The following is a 19167-nucleotide window of genomic DNA, read 5'->3' as shown; positions in this document are numbered from 1 at the left end:
AAAAGCGCGCAAGCGTTTCCTTCCGGAACCCTGTCCGATTTGGAATTTTACTTCCGGAACAGCGTTCCGGCGCTTTCCGGCCCGATTTCAAGCCAAGGGATTCGAGCCCAGGAGGGGGGCTTTTCCCCTCCAGCCGCCCTGGCCCCCCTAGAGCCCTGTGGCGGGAGCGCTTGCTAGCCGCAGGACACGAGGGATTATGGATAAACTGACCATCATTTCAGGATGTCTCTTTCTGGCCGCCGATATCTTCGCTATAGCCAGTATCGCCAACCCGGATTGGATCAATACGGGGGAATCTGCGGGTAAGGGCGCTTTCTCGGGCAATCTCGAGGAAAGAGCAGCTTAACCGGGCCTTTGGGTGTTAAAAAGAGCAACTTTTTTTTTTTTTTTTCCGGGGAGAAATGCAAGCAGTTGTCACGGGTGGATGCTTAGAAGCTGTTTTGTGTCCTGCATTTTCTGGTGTGTGTCTTCCGTTTCCGATTCATGTCCTAACGTTTTAGTCTTTGTATTATCGTTGTTGTTGTTATTATTATTTAAGTCTCAGGCGTTATATCAGAGGCAGCAGCCGTCATTAATTCTTCTAGGAAAGATCAAATGCAAATAAGGTGGTTCTGATGTAGCTGCATGGGGAAACATATCCCCAGCCGTTTTGACGATGGGAATATGGTGGCTTTTATGTAGTAATAATAATAACAACAGTTTATATACCGCAGGACCGTGAAGTTCTATGCGGTTTGCAATGATTAAATTAGTACAAATTGAGTGGAGCTGACAAGTTAATACAGTACTAGTTATGTAGTGGCTTGGATCTCAGTTTAGGCAATTTTTTTTGTTTTAGAAATGCTTGGTCTTCTAGATGCTTTTAGGTTCTGTGGCCAAGTATAATAGAAGAAGAGATTACAATCCAGAATCTAATAAATGGCGTGCCTTTTTAGAAAACCACATGTATAGATCTATACAACAGGTAGTTCATGTCTTTTTTGGGGGTGAGGAGAGGTATATTTGTGGGAGGCCTATTTTTTGAATGTAGTTAAAGCAGTTCAAATTCATTAATCTTCAAACCACTGACAAATGCACTGAACACTTATCTGTTCTCATAGAATTATTTTAAAGTAACAAACTAAAACGATGATAGGTCATCTGAGCTGTGGTTTTTATCTGAAGGGTTTATAATGTTTCTTAGATTGTTAGTGAAGTTGTGTGACTATTATGACTGTTGTGCTGTTAGGACTAGTTCTGACTAGTACAGGATTGTGTATCTTACAGTATACCTAAACACTAGGGGGAGGGGAAAGGAGCTGGGGCTTGATATACCCTTTCTGTGGTTACAGTCAAAGCAGTTTATAGGTACTTTACTTTATTCTGTACCTGGGGCAATGCAAAGTTAAGTGACTTGCCTAGAGTCGCAAGGAACTGCAGTGAGAATTAATGGAACCCTAGTTCTCAAGGCACTGCTCTGACCATTAGGCTACTCTTAAATAACTAGTTAAGTCCTGAAAAAAAACCGTATTTGGTCTTTAGGCAAAACTGTTAAACTAGCTGAAGGTTAGATGGACTTCTAGAATAGAAAATTGTACTATTAACCCACAAATTTTCTCTTGTGTATTTAATGCATGATTTCAATCAGAATGTTCCTTGCCAGATTTGCAAATTATCTGTAATCTTTCAGATGTGCTGCAGTGAAGTAACTGAACTGCCAGGGTGCTTTTTATTTTAAATGATTCTGTGTAGATTGGATTAGAACTACATTATTCTAAATTGGAAACCAAGTAAATGGAGAATGGGCCCTTTGTTTCCTGCTGTTTCCTCTTTTCTTTGTCATGCCTGTGGCAAGCAATTGGGTGCTTTTAATGAGATGCAGCCTTACAAAGAGTGGGAAGCACTGACCTCTCTTTTGCAAAGAGAAATGTAAAATGAGAAAATCTACAGGGAAGATTATATAAGTTTTCCGTTAAAAGCACTGAATGGCTATGAAGGGATGGGAAGAATTTTGGCAGGTTTAAGCATTTTGTTAATTAAGATGCAGGTATGTATATTTGCTTGAAGTTGAGTTTGTTCTGTTTGTAATTGTAGCTAGGAAAACAGATAATTGCTGTTTGCCAATTTCTATCAGCTTGCATTCCTCTTCTGCATCCTTTTTTTTCTACAGATGACATAAACTTGAAGGATACAGATTGGCATCATTTTCTAATCCCCCTTGGAATTTTCTTTGATAGTGCATGGGTTGACTCTTAAGAATCTGATCCATTTGACAAGTGACAGTATTTAGAGTCAAAGTATTTTTTGATTCCCACTGCTTTGTTGCATATGGATGTGGTGATATAAGCAGGGATGGTTTATATTCACATGTTCAGCTACAGTAGCACAGAGTACTGCAAAGTAACTAATAGCATGCATTGATGCCCACTATGTTGACCGCAGTAATTTTTCATGATATGTTGGGCGCAAGCTGTATTCGCAGAGCAAAATCCACACAGGTGCAGCCTTTCTCTTTTCTACCTTGTTAGTTCTTCTTTCATAGTAGCAATCAGCAGGTATGCACATAAGTTACCAAAACCACCACCAATTCATCTACTTTCAAGGATTATTCAGAGATTTTGTCTTTTGTACTCTGCTTCTGGTATGGGTTTTACTATATATATATAATTTTTTTTTTGTACTCTTATTGCACATTTAATGAATTAAAATAACTCACATCTTTTTGCTTTGTCTGTGACACTTAAGTTACAAGAAGAGAGCTGAGGTGAACTAGCAGAAAAACACCACTGAGGTCCAGAGCAGCAGGGTTCCCTTACCCCAGACAACAAAAGAATAGTTAAGCTCTGGAATGTGTTGTCAGAGGTTGTGGTAAGAACAGATAACGTACCAAACAATGAAAAAAATTCACTTGGTCTTCATGGAGCATCTCCAAGTTTTCTTGACAGCACTTGGAGTTTTGTGGCCTTCTGACATGACGTCTGCATTCTTGGAACCCATCTTGCACCAACCTTGGACATGCCCAACTTTTCATGAATTATTTTTCAAACTGTACCTGCTGAGATATCCATTTCTTCAGTTATTCGAGAAACCTTAATTTGTCTGTCTGACAAAATGAAATCCTCATCTTTCGTGCACATTTCTGTGGAAGTTGCATCCACAGGCCATCCAGTGTGATGGTCATCTTCAATGGACTCTACGCCACTTAAACTACCGTACTTGCTCCAATATTTTATTTTGTAGTATGATGGGGCAGACTCACTATAAACGTCAGTCATGTGTACATGAATCTCCTTTGGCTTTTTCCCTTCTTTTGTGAGAAATTTTACATATCACTGAGTGGTGCTCCAAATCTAGCAGTTTCTTACTTGATTCACACAAGGACTCTCCTGACATCCTGTCTCTTGGAATGTTAGACTTGCACTGAGCCGCAACTGTGAATGAGTAACCTTGAGATATGTCTCAACATGCACAGGCTTGTTTCAACACGCTTATTACTTTCTTTCATACTTAGGTAAATAAATTATTGAATGTCCCTCGTCTATGTGCTTTTCGCTTTCTGTATTAGCTAGTTGTTAAAAGGATATATTGCATGTGCTTTATGGTACTTTGATTTATGCTGTGCTCTGTAAAGCGCGTTGCTCCTCTAGCTCAGTAATTCTCAACCTAGTCCTTTTTTGGAGTGCACCCAGCCAGTTGGGTTTTGTAACATCTATAAAGTATTTGCATGCACTTCCTCCTTGGTATGTACATCCTGTATTATGCATATCCATTGTAAATATTATAAAACCTGACTGGCTAGGTGTGCCCCAAGGACTGGATTGAGAACCACCACTTCAGCTCCAGGTGCGATATCATTTTCTTTAGTTTTTGTGGATTTTTAGCATGCCTTTCCAAATGATGCCCAAGGTTGATAAACTGCATTATTAATATATTCCAGACTATTTTTTAGAAGAATATTTATCCTTTGATTAGGCAATATGAAATAAAACAACTTGCCCAAGATAGTCATTTTCTCCACTAGCCATCCTTAAGTCCTTGATTGCCAGTCCCTGGCACAAACACCGGGCAATGCTTTCTCTTATTTCCTTAATCACTATGCCAGTCCTTCTCTAAAATTTTCTTTACAAAAGAAGATACGGCGCATATGAGTTAAGAGAATGACTTCCACCATGGTTGTAGACATCTTCAATCATGGAATTAAAACTTGCAAGCCTGGTTTCATGTGAGCTAGTCAGATTATCTTGGTATTTATGTTTCAGTATATGTCAGTTTCATATTGCATCCATTTGATTTGGTTATATTATGTGTGTGTGTGTGTCTGTTGGGGGGGGTTCTTTTTTTTGAAAGCATATGTAAAATACTTGCATGCAATATATGTAAAACACTTTGGTTGTTCCACAGAAAAGGGGAGTCTATCAAATCCATGACCTTACCCACAGTGATTTCTTGCTTTATGTGCTCTCCTAGAGTGGCACCTGATGCATTAGCTGCCCTGGCAAACGGATGAGCTTGAAGCTGTAATATTCCTTTCTAGGCAGCAGGACAAAGCAAATTAGCAACATGATTCATTTATGAACTATTTAAGCATTTTATTTTGGGAGACGGTTACAAATTAATTTACATTGCAGATGTTGGAATGGTGGCGAGTGCTCTGTGCAGAGTGCTAATAATGGGATATTATGGGATTAACTTTTATAAACAAAATAATTCAACACGATATAGTCATAAGGAAAAAAAGGAACCAGAGCTATAACTTTATTGTCTCAAAGTACGATAGTTTGACATCTCCGTGTACAGTTTATTGTGGGTTTTTGCTTTTCTTTCATTTAATTCTCGTAGGTGTTTGAGATGCATTCCAGAATGATCTTTTCAAGTTTCAATTTATTTAATATATTGCCCATGTAAGCGAAAATCTTATCAGTTTACAAAATAAAAGAAATATTATGACGCAGAAACAAATAGTACCACAACAAATTGAGCCATGAATGCACGCATGATGGTGGAAGGAAATAGGGAAGATTACAACAGAATGGAAGGAGAGATGGGGAGGAAAGCGCATGAAGAGAACTAAATATTCAACATGCGTACACCGTCCCTCTTTAGTCTATTTTCAGCTCAGACTATAAATAGTTTAACTGTTGACAAACCCCTTTAAATATGGGGGCGTAAGCAATTTGTGTACATGAAATGACTTTGGTCCAGCACATTGGGCATAGCTATTCTATGTCGCCTTTGTTTTGATATATGCAAATTCAAGATGTAAAGCAAGGAAACATCATACTGTCGCTGCAATACGTAGACCAGTAAGGTAACAGAAAGTAGCATTTTCCATAGATATGGTGAGGGTCATCGAGGTTTAATTCCATTTTATTTCATAAGAATAGGAGGTGACCCATCAAAAGCGCGCAGGACATTGGCGCACCAACAATCCCGCCCCGACACTTGCATACAGGACACACGTGCGCGCTGACGCTTTCAGGCCGTCGTCCCCTTTGCGCTCTGAAGGGGTTGTGGGGGGGAACCCCCCACTACACTTACAACTCCTCATGCTCCTGTTTGGGGGTTGTTGGGGAGGGAACCCCTCACTATACTGAAAACACCTGAAGAGTGAAAATGGGAAGGAGAATGAGAGTTTTCAGTGTACTGGGTGGGGTAACCCCCCCCTCAATGGGAGCACGAGGAGTTACAAGTATAGTGGGGGGGTTCCCCCCACCCCGCAGAACACAAATGGGAAGGCCTCAAACCAGTGGAAGCAGCAGTGCACATTTGTTCTGCGCACAAATGTCGGGGCGGGATTGTTGACACACCAATGTCCTGCGCGCTTTCGGCAGCGTACCGAACAAGAGGGTGAGAACTCCTCTTTTCCTGACATTGTAGAGGACACCTGGACCAGACTTTTATCAGAGGTTATAGGAAACAAAATGGTAGCAGAGTTTAAGTTCAATTTTATTTAATATACCGCAAATCTAAAACCAAAGGTAAATCTTAAGCGGTTTACAATAAAAATTTTAAATGAACAAACAAACAACATTTTTTTAATAGGGTAGGAAACAAAATGTAAGAGACAATTGAGAACATGAGGAAAGAGGGAATCCGCGGATTACAATAAAAAAAAAGGTTGGGGAAAGGGATGAACAATATGGTAAGGGAGGAAACAGAAAATTTAGTTCTTCCCACTCTAATTTCATAAAGCCAGGAATGCAGCTTTTTGGAAAGTAAATGAAGAGCTGAAGGCCAAGGAGAAGTAGTATGCCTTTAATTGTACCTTGAAGGTTGCATGGATGTGATAGAGAGCAGGAGAGGACTAAATATTAAGACTCGTCAGAACATAGTGTTCAGTTAAGAGCAGAAAGACCTAGTTCAGTCAACATCATCTGTGTAAACCTACTAGACCTTTAGACGCTTGTATTTTACTTTTCTTTTTTTATAGGGTACCTCTTTTAGCATTTTCAGTCTTTTCTACATATGGCTAATCGTGCAGGTTCAGTACTATTTTGTTGGCCTTCCTTGGAATGCCTCCATTTTGATAGTCTTTTTGTATCGGTTGTTTCCAAAGCTAACACAGTTCTCAAGGGTCAACAGAAACTTGTAGAGCATTAATATTAACATCCTTCATTCTACTAATGACACCTCCCAGTTATGCTCCCAGGTATACATTGAGCTTTCCCACAATTAGGCAGGAAATTAGGCAGGAAAGGCCTGATTCTGGAAACTGTGCCTGCAAAACGGGCACCTATCATGTGCCAATCACTGGTAGGCGCTGCATCCAGAATCACATCTATTCTCTTCTACAGATGCTTTAAATGTAGGCCAGCATATTACAGGCCTACATTTAAGATGTCTGATGCACGCCTATGGATGCCTAAAGCCACTTCTGGCATAAACCAAGCCTACGCTGGCCTTAAGTGTCTATAAACATGCCTAGACACCTCCATACACATGCAAACACCTACGTTTGTAGGCGTCCTTCACCTCATTGTTTATTTTTTAAATGTGCATCCCAATTGGTCCATTAGATGGCAGTAGGACACCTAACGCCACCTATAATCGGGAAGCTGTTTTTAGAATCTGGCTCAAAATCCTTGCTAAGCTATGTTCTTTAAAAGGTCATTCTGCGCAAAGCACCTTTTACAGAAATGATAAGTGCCATTTACAGAATCTAGCTCATAGAGGGCAGATGGAAATCCACACTAACTTGTGCCTTCATTGGCCACTTAATTACTTTTGAGTAGAATACAGCCACTGATTCCTGTTGGCAGATTCATCCTGGAACAAAGCAGCACAAAAAAAGAGCGCCAGCAGAAGCAAAGTTGAGTTGAAAGAGAAGGGGCCAATGCAGAAAGCAACCACAAGTGTAGCTGCAGGGTTACTGCAAGTTAAACACAGGTTGTATGCACCCAGTGATGCAGAGAGGAATTGTGCGTGAGCGTTAGCTTGTGTGGGTTGTATTAAAATGTAATGAGCTAATTACTATATTTCATACAATGCTGAGAGTATGCTGCCCACTTTTGATGCTCGTACAATGCAAGAATTTTTTCACCGGATCCAGGGCTTTGTGGAAAATTTTTGTAATAGGATTTCTTTTCAATGTTTCACTGTCAAGTGCTGGTCTTATCTTATTTTGCAAGCAGAAAGAAGGGTGTGCATGTCCAAACAAAATTGAAAGTGTCAGCACGCATATATTTAGGCGCGGAATGATAGGAATCTGAGCCTTTCAAAAATTTTAAAGTGCAAACAATTTTTTGAAAGGCTCATAATGGGTGCAGAACAGGCATCAACATGTGCTGACACTTTTTTTTTTTTATACCCACCTTTGGTTCAGACATATACACAAGATGCTATGCTTACTGCAAAACCTTGTGCACATATATGTGGTATACTTCTGCATCTTCCCACCCCCCTTACCACAGGATTTCCATGCATCAGTTATCTATAATTAGCTTAACTGCACTTATTCCTTTCATCCAAAGATTTCTAAATTAAGAATGTGCAAATGTTTTAGAGCAAGTTAATTTTGTGTGTACAAGTCTCTTCGGTTTTTAACGTCTTCTAGAAGTTGTTAGAAATCATTCAGCGAGACACACACTGGTTCTAAATTGTACAGTACCGTATATGCTTATGCATCTTTCTTGCACGCCAAAAGGTGAATTATGGTAGCACAAATGTGACACTTTATGCAGTGGGGCCAGTCATCAAGACTTCAGCCCTATGTAATTTTAATAAAACAGTGTTTTGAAAATGCTCTCATCCGCTCAGATGGTAGAAACTTTTCAGGATCTGATTGTAAGAGCTGGGAAATATAACTAAAGGGTCTTTAGTCCTGATAGGTACCCCACAGGGTAAAGGAGGCATCTTTGATTATTATCAGTGCCTGGGAAGGGCTAGTAAGAACATAAGAATTGCCCTACTGGGACAGACCGAAGATCCATCAAGCCCCGCATCTTGTTTCTAACAGTGGCCAATCCAGGTCCCAAGTAAGAGGAGATGAGGCATGTGGAAAGGAGAGAGGGCAGGAATTTAAATCTTACTCAGGTGTGATCATACAGGAGGAAGATGGAGAGATGGGGCTGAAAAACCCAGGCTTCCAGGAAATGAACTTACAAATTATGCTAGCAAATTGATTTTTGTAGGCTGCTTTCTATTTATTTACTTGACCTGAAAATGTAAATCTCACCCTTAAGTGTAACCACTCTCATTGGCCAGTGAAGCATTCCCCATGGTTTATAATGGCAGACTGCTCTTCTAGGGGGTTGGTGGGTAGCCTTGGCCTCTGGAGGAAAGAAGCAGCTTGTTCCAGAAAGGACTTTAACTATCGACAATCATGAACCACTGGCTTTAATATTCATTAAGTTCCATCTGTGATGTCCAGCATCTGGAAACAATTGTTCATAAATCATCCCTGGATTTTTAAAGCTCAGCAGACTGATGGTGTTCAGTTGGAGGCAAGCGGGACAACTCATCCCATTTCATGTCTTGCACTGATCAGCCCTGATCTGAAGGTGGAAGAGGCGAGGCGCTGGCTTTCTCAGCAGAAGCCGCACCAATCAATGCAGTGCTTCTGAAAAATGACTTGTGCTAAAAATATTATTTTTGTTAAATGGTGATTTACTTTCTTTCTCTGCAAACATAAGCTCGCATAGCTGGTTTGAAAAGGTTTTTTTATCTTGCTTTTATAAATGAGGCAGGAGGGAGAAAGGTGCATGTTTAGTGAGGCACTGCTTGACCCAGAGATACTGAGAGACACAAAGGAAGAGCAAGAAAAGCAGGCAAAAGATAAAAGTAATGGGTGTGGGTGAAATTTCTGCTTAATGCCAGCCAGACTGCAGTGCCGAATTCATCATTTGCTCTGGCATTGTGTTCACAGACAATGCTTGTCATGGGGACTCTGCTTACTATTGACTTATTATAATGGTTCTTTTCTTAGGTGTTCATAACATGTAAAATAAGTGTTTCTTTTCTGGCTAATAATTGTGCTTTGAAGGTATAGAAAATGTGTGTTTATCAATGTGTTCACAACGCAGATTTTAGTAGGTACATAAGAGAAGCCACATTGTGTTCGATGGACCTTGGTTGATTCAATATCCTATCCTTTGAAGGTGCTCAGTCTGGGTCATAAGCATCTGATGGGTTAGTGCTGTGTATTTGGGAACTGGGTTTGACTCTCTTCCACAGCAATCCCGCTATCCTGGGACTGCTCCTTTTCTCACGCTACACCTGCTCACTTGGAGCGCTGATCTCCTCCCATTACATTTTATTTCTAGACCGCAAAACCTCTCAGATCGATGTGGTTTACAAAGCCAAGAGACTGTAAAACCCCAGTGATCTACAAAATAACCATTACTGCTATTAATTTCCTAAAAACCTCACAAAGTTGATTTTAATAATTTTCTAAAATGTATATATAAGCGCAACAACGCAAACAAATTACATAGCTTCTTATCCCAACTGGCTGCCTGATTGTTGTTAGAACTTCTTATAAATGTTACCGCGAAAAGAAGGAAACACGAATAGAGAAGTAACTCATAATGGGCAATCTGTGTTGGGCTTTTTTTAAGTGAATTGATCCAGGTGCCTGCCCATATAAAGCTTTATAACAAAGGGTCCCAAATCTAAAAAATGCTCGGGCCTCAAATGGAAGCCAGTGAAGCTCTTTATAATATGGAGTGACATGATCCCATGGTTTCCAGTAACATCTCTATGCCGACGACTCCCAGATCTACCTCCCCATACCAGATAACTCTACTGAAACCCAGACCCGAGTCTCAGCCTGTCTGTCTGACATTGCCACCTGGATGTCTCACCACTATCTAAAACTGAATATGGCTAATATGCTTTCTCTCTGTTAGCGTGTTTTTGATAATGTTGTAATTATTGGATGGTGGGTTTTGGGGTGTTTTTTTTGGGGGGGGGGGTTTGCTGCCATTCTCTAGAGATCTGTGCATGTCTCTCTGCTTTTTGAGAAAAGTTACATTCCAGATTCTTTGATAGTTTTCAGTGATGGTTGGTTTGGAAGAGAAGGCTAAGCATGTAAAATTACGAGGCTCCTAGGATATTGAGGCATGAAGGGGGTTAAAGATCCGAAGTTTCCCCCTTCAATCTCACATGGTATTTTCTTATGCATAGTTAATTCACTATGAAACGGCAACAAATCGCACATCAGTATTTGCAGAGAGCAATGGTGTTGAGAATTGAGATTCAGTCGCTTCCATGCCCTAGAGGAGGCTGGGCTCCTGGGGTGGCGTATACACTTTTCATTATAGTATAACTTAGTCTGGTCTCCTGGAATGTAGGAAGAGTCACTTCTGTAAAACGTACCAAAATCCTCACAGCACTTAATCGCTATAAGGCCAACGTAGAATGCCTCCAGAAGATTAGACCAATGGATGAAGAGCATTTAAAATTATGATGTTTATTGGTTTGGAGAAGTTTGCTTCTCCTTTTCGAGACACTGTGGTGGTCCTATTTCAGAAGTCCTTTCCCTCCAAAGTCCAAGTGTTAGAGACATCAACCAATGGAAGATATCTTTTGTTGGGACTGGCACTGGGAGAAAGGGAATATCTACTATTGGCAATCTGCCGAACCCTGCTGAAGTCTCATTTCAACAGCAAATTGTCCCCTTTGTTCTCGCTATCGAGATAAGTCATTGATATTGAGGGATTTTCATCTATGTAGTTTTGGACCCTTCTCGAGACAAATCTGAAACTCTGGTCACTCCCTTAGGGACCTGGGATAAAAAACTATTGGACTTACGTTGCACCTCAGATGTTGTAGACGCTTTGGAGGTTGTTACACCCCGAAATGTGGCACAGTAGTTGGAGCTACAGCCTCGGCACCCTGAGGTTGTGGGTTCAAATCTCATGCTGCTCCTTGTGACTTTGGGCAAGTCACTTAATCCCCCATTGCCCCAGATACATTAAATAGTGGGAGCCCACTGGGACAGACAGGAAAAAAATGCTTGAGTACCTGAATGTAAACTACTTAGGCTATAACTAAGCAAGCCAGGATCATAGGTTTCTTCCTCACTCTTTTCTGTGGTCTACTTTAACATATCTGACCACACTGTAGTCTGGTTAAACATTCAAAAGGATCCCTATTACTGCCAAGCTAAATAGTGGCGCATTTACCGTATTTTTCGCTCCATAAGATGCACTTTTTCCATCCCCAAAAAGGGGGTGGAAAAGTGGGTGCATCTTATGGAGCATAATACACTTCCCCCCCCCCCCCCCTCCAGTACCTTTCTTTAACTGGAAGTGGTCTAGCACGGTCTCCTGCTGGACGGCAGCCTTTCTTGCTGCAGAGAGGCGCATAAGGTAGGAGTGCAACCTTTGCACTTCCTGCCTAGTCCTGCGCCACAACATGATTGGCTGCCATCAGTTCTTGCAGCCAATCATGGAGCAGGAGAGACTGCGCTGGACCAGTTAAAAAAGTATCGGGCGGCTGTTGGCTTCGGGCTTCCCAGCACCAGACCACCAGATGCACCTACGTGTAGAGGAAAAACCAAGAAAAAAAAATTCTGAACCAATATTTTTTTCCCCCTGGTTTTTCCTCCTCTACACGTAGGTGCATCTGGTGGTCTGGTGCTGGGAAGCCCAAAGCCAACAGCCGCCCGATACCTTATGGTCAGGTCAGGTCTTATAGACTGAAAAATATGACAAGTCAGGATTCAGAGTATTGCAAATTCTTCATCATTTGGGAAGAATATTTTCACCTTAACAAGATAATCCCTTGCTTTTCTAGAAGGCCAAGACTGTATTAAGAGGACATATAAGAACATAAGAATTGCCATACACTTCCCCCTCCCCATTCGCAGTTTCCCTATTCGCGATTTCATATAATCGTGATTTTTTTTTGGGGGGGGAGGGGAAATAAACCATATTTTTATCTTCCCCCCAGCATCCCGGCCTTACCTGGCGGTCTAGCTGGTTTTCGGGGCAGGAGCGATCTTCTTACGATCCTGCCCTGTGCAGATAGCTATTAGGAAATGTCTGTGGGGAGTTCCCGTACATTTTGACAGGCCGAACTTTTTTCAGGAACAGTATCTTGCTGCACAGGCTGCTTTGAACTCTTCATTATAAGCTTGATACTAAAAGGTGATAAATATCACTTGCAGTGATTTGGCAATAAGCCTGACGGAGTATTGGCTCAGATAGTGGATATTTGGCAAGGTCATCACTCAATACTCTCAATTTGCAAAGCAAATGACACTATGGTATCCCGGGTGGAGGAGGTGGCCTAGTGCTTTTATAATCTCTGAGATGTACAGAGTACCGTAATTTTTCTGCTGAACAATTCAGATTACCTTCATTCTTCTAGAATGCCCAAATTATTCTTGGAGTCAGCAGAGTTTTTAAACACTCCACTTCAAGCCAAGGAATTACATAGAGGGTCTTAAAATTTAGCTAAGGCTCATAAAGCCCCGGACCAGACGGATTCACTGGGGAATTTTACAAGCTTCTAAGCACTCGGAATTGTGGCCGACTGTTATCTATATTTTGGTTCAGTTGTTGGACAGGGAGCTTTCCCATGTTTTGTCTATGAGGCTTTGGTCACATTGATTTTGAAGCCTGGTAAACCTTCTGACAATCTAGATTCATATAGGCTAATTTCCCTATTAAATGTAGACCTTTAGTTATTGTCCTACGTCTTAGCAGATTTTTTTTTTTTTTACACATATATCAGATCTAGTGGGTGAGGATCAAGTTGGATTCATTAAAGGCAGACAATCTGTTTGTAATGTTCGTACTGTTAGCTTTGTCAACGTTCACATAGCGCAGCTTTGCTGGCCAGTTTGGATGCAGCTAAGGTATTTGATGTCAGTTGGCTCTTTTTATTCCATACTTTAGAATTCATTGGCATTCAGGGGTGGTATGTTGAGATTATCAGATATTTATATTCTAATCCCAGGGCCTCATTAATGATCAATGGCATCCTCACTGACTCTGCCTATCGAGCAGGGCACCTGACATAGGTGTTTCCTTTCTTCGCTGTTACTTATATTTACCTTAGAACCACTGTTATATATATGTTACGTCAATCAGAAGTCAGAGGGCTTAGACTGGCCACTGTGGAATTAAAAATGTTGACTTTGCTGACAATTTACTCCTATCTTATCCCAGCTGCAATCGTTATGGAAGCAAACCATTGACCTTTTAGAGGAATATGGATTTTTAACTGGATTGAAGCTTAATTTCATTAAGTCCATAGCAATGTCATTCCTACCTGAAGTTAAGACACAGTGGTCGGATGGCTTCATTCTACAATGGGAGACAACACATTTTAAGTATCTGAGGATCTATATACCATCTAATTTGTCCCTACTGAATTCACTTAATGTATCATCGTTAACATCCGCTCGTACTAAGTTGCAGCTGTGGCAGGCTTATCCTGTTGTCTTTAATGGGAAGAGTCAGCTTAGATGATATGCTAATTTTGCCATGCTGGCTGTACCATGGCACACTAAATCTAGTGCCGGAAGTGCTGGAATGTCGATGCGATGATGTCATGCACATGCATGATGTCATCATGTCGACGTCTGCATGCGCGGAGACCCATCTGGCCGCAACCCGCTTTGGTGGAGGGATCCGTGAAGTGCATGGAGAGGAGGGGAGACATTAGCCAGAAGGAGAGTCGTCTGCGCCGGCTGACTTCCTACAGGATGTGCCTCTCGCCGCAAGAGACACATCCTATAGGCAGTCACCTGCGTGGATGACTCTCCTCGCCGGTGTATCACATCACACCTGAAATCTCAGGAAGCACACAGTTTGCAATAAACTGCTGTATATCTTTCAGGTGTTATCTTTGTACCTACAGAGAGATCTGATGAACAGAAACTTGTACGAAGGGAAGGGAAGGCAGAATAAGCAACTGACGCCAGAGAAGAGACTCTCTTGTTTGCCAAATCTCAATTAAATTTGTATTAATATCAACATGGCTGCCTGTTTGGCAAATGAATAATTGATGACCATAAAAATTAATTGGCCTGAGATAATTTATCCTATCTGGCTTTCCTGCGTTCAGAAGGCAGAGTGTAGCTGCAGTTGAGGAAAACAGACTTCTAGTGTGATCTGAAACAGCAAGCAGTCAATGATAGCCAATAAAGACCAGTTGATTCATCCAGTCTGTACAACTGAGATGATTCTTCTGCATCGATGAGCATACAAATTCCCATACAGTTACACCAATTAACACTAGGCCCTCCGCTTTCTTCATATTTTTCCCTAGCCTCTCAATCCCCCACATACAAAATTCTGCTGCAAGCTTGGCTTTTGACATCTCCACTGGGAGGTAATTTCTCACATATCTCCTTTTAGAAGAATTCCACACACGCGCACCAGCATAGTTCATGTTCATTTGCAGCTATTGACACAAGAGATCGGGACTGAGTAACTTTCTGAGTAATTGGAGTATTGTACGATTGTACAAGTAAGGTACGATTGCAACAGCCAAATGTGAAAGCTGACATTTAGGGCTCCTTTTACGAAGGCGCTTTAGCGGTTTAATGTGCGTAATAGCGCGCGCTAAACCGCCGTACGCGCTAGCCGCTACCGCCTCCTCTTGAGCAGGCGGTAGGTTTTCGGCCAGCGCAGGGGTTAGCGTGTGATGAAAAGTCACACGCGTTAAACTCGCTAGCGCGGCTTCGTAAAAGGAACCCTTAATGCTACAGGATGTAGAGGTGTTTTTGTTTTTTTTTGGGGGGGGGGGATTGGTATCCACCTTTAGCAGAATTTAGATTATGTAGTATAGGGGGGGAAAATGATGCAAAAGAGCATTTTCAAACAAGTAGTTTGATTTTAAAGGGATACAGTTCCCAGTAAAAACCGTCTCTTCCTTATTTTTGGGATTAAAGGAAATCTTCTTTAATTTTTTTGATATCTTAAAATGAAGAGCTGTGCTACTGGCAGACACAGGAAATACTACCTGAGGATCACACAGGAGCTCAGCAGCAATGCTACATCCAGCTGTGCAGGAAACTACTCGGTGCTATGCTGTTTGTCTCCTTACACCCCCCCCCCCCCCTGTTTGGTGCTAGTTGCTGTCAAGCTAATACTCTCTAAAAGGAGTCTGATTTTTTATAGCAGTATTTTTGGTGGTAGCTCAGGTTGAACAGAAATTTCTCACCTCTGCTTAAGGAGAGATCTTGCTCTCCCCCTCTAGTGAGACATCTTTCCAGTCTCTCTGCAGGACTGAAGGCTATCAAGTTTTACCAAGTTTTATTTAAAATTTGATATACCGCTTTAAAAATTGTCTTAAGCGGTGTACAAGGTCATAGCTATTAAAATCAAGGGGAAGATATTGGACAATGAGACTTAGATGACCTATGGGAAACAAAAGGATTAGGGGAGAAGTACAATTTGTAATAGGAGAGAGAGACATAAAAGGTCATCACAGGAGGAAGGGGGATATGCTCTTCCTTCTTCTTGAAGTCTAGTGTCTACTTATCATAGGTGTCCTTAAAAAGGAAGGTCTTTTAAGTTGGTTTTAAATCTGTCCATAGGGATTTCCTCCCGGAGATGTGAGGGCAAGGAGTTCCACACTGTAGGTGCTGTAACGGAGAAAAGTTTGGTTTTTTCCTGGTGGTATCATAGCTACCAATTCTCTCACTGATTCTGTCATGCTGTCACTCTCCCACACTTACTCACACATACACTCTGGTTCTCATATTAACCAGAATGAGTGTGTGAAAAATCCCTTGTTATATAGGATTTGTCTCCATAGCCATATGTCCTATCATTGGCTGTTGACAAGCTGACATGGAAGTAGAGCTCGGCAGTTCATGATTGGTCCAGCTAAATGAGGATTAATGATTCCTCGCTGATAATTGCAGGATATAAGAAATGGTATGGTGTGGTTTTAAGTCATGGGACTTGGTCCTATAATTTAAAGACCTAGTCGGCTTAAGCCTACACAACCCATTCTCTAATAGGCCCATTAAAAGGGGAGACATATCTTTTGACCACCTTCGTGAGCAGGCATAATTGTCCAAGATAATCATGACCTAAATGGCCTTCTTCTAAAAGAGGTGTCAAAAGATCCACATCAAGATAGAACACAGAATGAAGAGCGGATCCCAGGTGTAGAAAATGTGTTTTAGAACTTTGCCCCTGATGCAGCCCTGTTTTAGGCGAAATGTGGCCCAAAAAATTACTTATCTTTTGGATCCTTTTCAGATACTAATATGTTTTGATATAACTTAAATGTCACAATACCAAAACATCAAGAATAATTACCGTACATGAATGAATAACTGTTAAAAAACATTAAAATACCATACAATAAATCTTACCAGTTTGTATAGTGTCTCGATCACACACTCTGAAAAAGCATGCTAATGCTCAGCACATCTGTAAAAATCAATTTAAAATCTATTAAAAAAAATAAGGGTCATTTCATAAATAATGCACACTATTTTTTTAAAATTTACATGTTTTATTTTTTTTCCAAGTATTTCTTTACAGTCCTTCAATATAGTCTCCCTGCTTTGCAATGACTGAGTCCCAATGTCCGGGAAGCTTCATTATTCCATCCAAGACACCATTTTGTTTAGTTGCGGAATGGCTCGGGTACTGGCGGAAGAAAGCTCTTCCAGAGATGCAAAACAATGTCAACACAAAGGTTGTTTCAACTTTGGAAAAAGGTCGAAGTCTGGTGGACTCATGTCTGGACTGTAGGGAGCATGAGATAACACCTCTCAGCCTTATTTGCGTAGTTTTTCAATGATGACATTCCCTATGTGCGAGCAAGCATTGTTGTGAAGAATGAGTGGCCTAGCCAAGAGCAACTGAGGTCGGGTTTTGTGCATATTTCTGCGCATTTTTTGCAAAAAAAAAAAATCACAATAATACACTGCTGTGACACTTCTTCCATATGGCACTTTGTAATGATGATGCCTTCATGATCTTAAGCAAAAATCATCATTTGTTTGACTTTTGATTGAGCTCATTGAAATTTTTTTGGCCTTGGGGAAGATGGAGTTCTCCACTCATTGAAAAACTACACAAATACTGCTGGGAGGTGTTATCTCATGCTCCCTACAGTCCAGACATGAAGAGAACACCAAGCTAATAACACATGTTGCAGTGCTCATTTGCTGGGCCACCCCCTAGCCAAAGATTTCAGTTTAAAAATAAAGACTAATGTCATTGAAATTGCTAAATACTTATGTAATAATCTTCTCCCACAAGGTGTTAGATGGAACTCTGTAGTAACTATTTTGAGCAGTAGATCAAGAACTGACCTGTTCTGATGACATCTGGTTGTAAATATTTAAATTATACCAGCAAGAATGAGTCTGTAGAAAACCATGATTTAAATAGTCTATCTGAATAGTGATTTAATTTCATTTGATTTAAATCAAATTAATCCCGATTGTGGTGCTAAATTAAACACATTATCCCTGACATTGAATGAACTTGGTTAATATTGGAGGAGCTCAAGCATCCACAGATCTGGCACCTATGCGTTCCTATCACTGGACACCTGGATGATGCCAGGAATCCTTTTGGAAACAATTGAGAACCCAAGTAGTTCAGGGGCTGTTATGGAATGCCTAAAGTAAGCCTGGGTTTCCTTACTCTAGGGCGTTTCCTCACTGAGTCACCTTAATGGAGGCAAAGCTAGCTTAATTAGCCAGAAGGGCAGGGCTCAGGCAGAGAGGAAGTTAAAACCCTAGAGTGGGAGCAGAACAAGAAGGTCTCCATGAAGAAATTCTCTAAGCTGCAGTACTAGGAAGGGGAATACTGGGAAGAGAAGGGCAGCCTCAACCTTAGGTCTCCGCACTCTACAAATAGACTTGTAAAGCAGGAAGTGCCATTTATTAATTAAGAGCCTGGTTCTGGGTGTCCAAGTGAGAACCAAGCCTCATGGAGACAGGAAAGGAGGAAGGAGGGGGCATTCCATGCCCCCTCCTTATTGGAATTTTTAAGCCACTCAGGTTTGCCTACTATTGCTGCTGTTCCCCTCTCTGTGAGCATTCTGTGTTGAGTAATGCAGAAACTTACACCTCTCCCCTGGAAAATTCCTCCTTACACTACTGCCAGGCCTGAGTATGTTTTGTGAGTAGTTTGAAAACTAGTCTAGCCAGAAGGAAGCCCTAATAAGACTTGTCACCGTGAGTTGGAAAGAGTCTTCATTAGCATAGTATTCTGCCTGTGAAGCAACAGGCTTATTTACCTATTTTGAACACCGTAATAAAGCATTTTGTTTTACCTGCAAATCCCTGGCAGCTGTGTGCTTTGAGGCTCACATTCTTGACCACTAGCACATGCTACCACAAGGGTAAAGAAGACATATAATTAAGTCCTGTAGAGTTGTTCTCCAGCTTTTTGAACAGAATTTTGAGTACAGTGGAAGGATAAGTCACCTGACTCAATGTTGAATGTTGTGGAGTGTTCCTCCAAAGATCATCTTTCTCTTTTATTTAATATCCTTTTAAGCTCATTTTGGATTTGTTTTGCATAAATTGGGCATTACTTTTTACTTCTGTAGCAAGAGCGGAGGATGAAGTGACTGAAAACGCTGCGAACTAATCTTTAAGGGTGGGAGCTACGAACATGTAGGTGTCGATTGAACCACCATGGGTTAAATCATTAAAAATCTTAGGTGTTACTTTATATGTATCTATAGACATTCTAATTAGGTTTGGATGGAATAGGTTGTGGTACACCTTCATTCAAAAATGAAGTTATTTTT

At 41.0% G+C, this 19167-nt stretch overlaps 1 protein-coding gene across 1 annotated transcript in view; it reads left to right on the top strand.

Annotated features, from left to right (window-relative positions):
- Positions 1 to 11: 11 nt before the first annotated feature.
- Positions 12 to 19167, top strand: part of MOSMO (modulator of smoothened) — a 41214-nt gene continuing 22058 nt past the window's right edge. Inside the window, exon 1 of the mRNA XM_033963060.1 lies at positions 12 to 302. Coding sequence (XP_033818951.1) covers positions 197 to 302 — 106 coding nt within the window. The 5' untranslated portion in view covers positions 12 to 196. The remainder of the gene's footprint in view (positions 303 to 19167) is intronic.

The sequence above is a fragment of the Geotrypetes seraphini genome, chromosome 11 (assembly GCF_902459505.1).
Source record: "Geotrypetes seraphini chromosome 11, aGeoSer1.1, whole genome shotgun sequence".
Taxonomy (NCBI): domain Eukaryota; kingdom Metazoa; phylum Chordata; class Amphibia; order Gymnophiona; family Dermophiidae; genus Geotrypetes; species Geotrypetes seraphini.
Note: the sequence above shows the minus strand (reverse complement) of the source record. Positions and strands in the feature narration are given on the sequence as shown.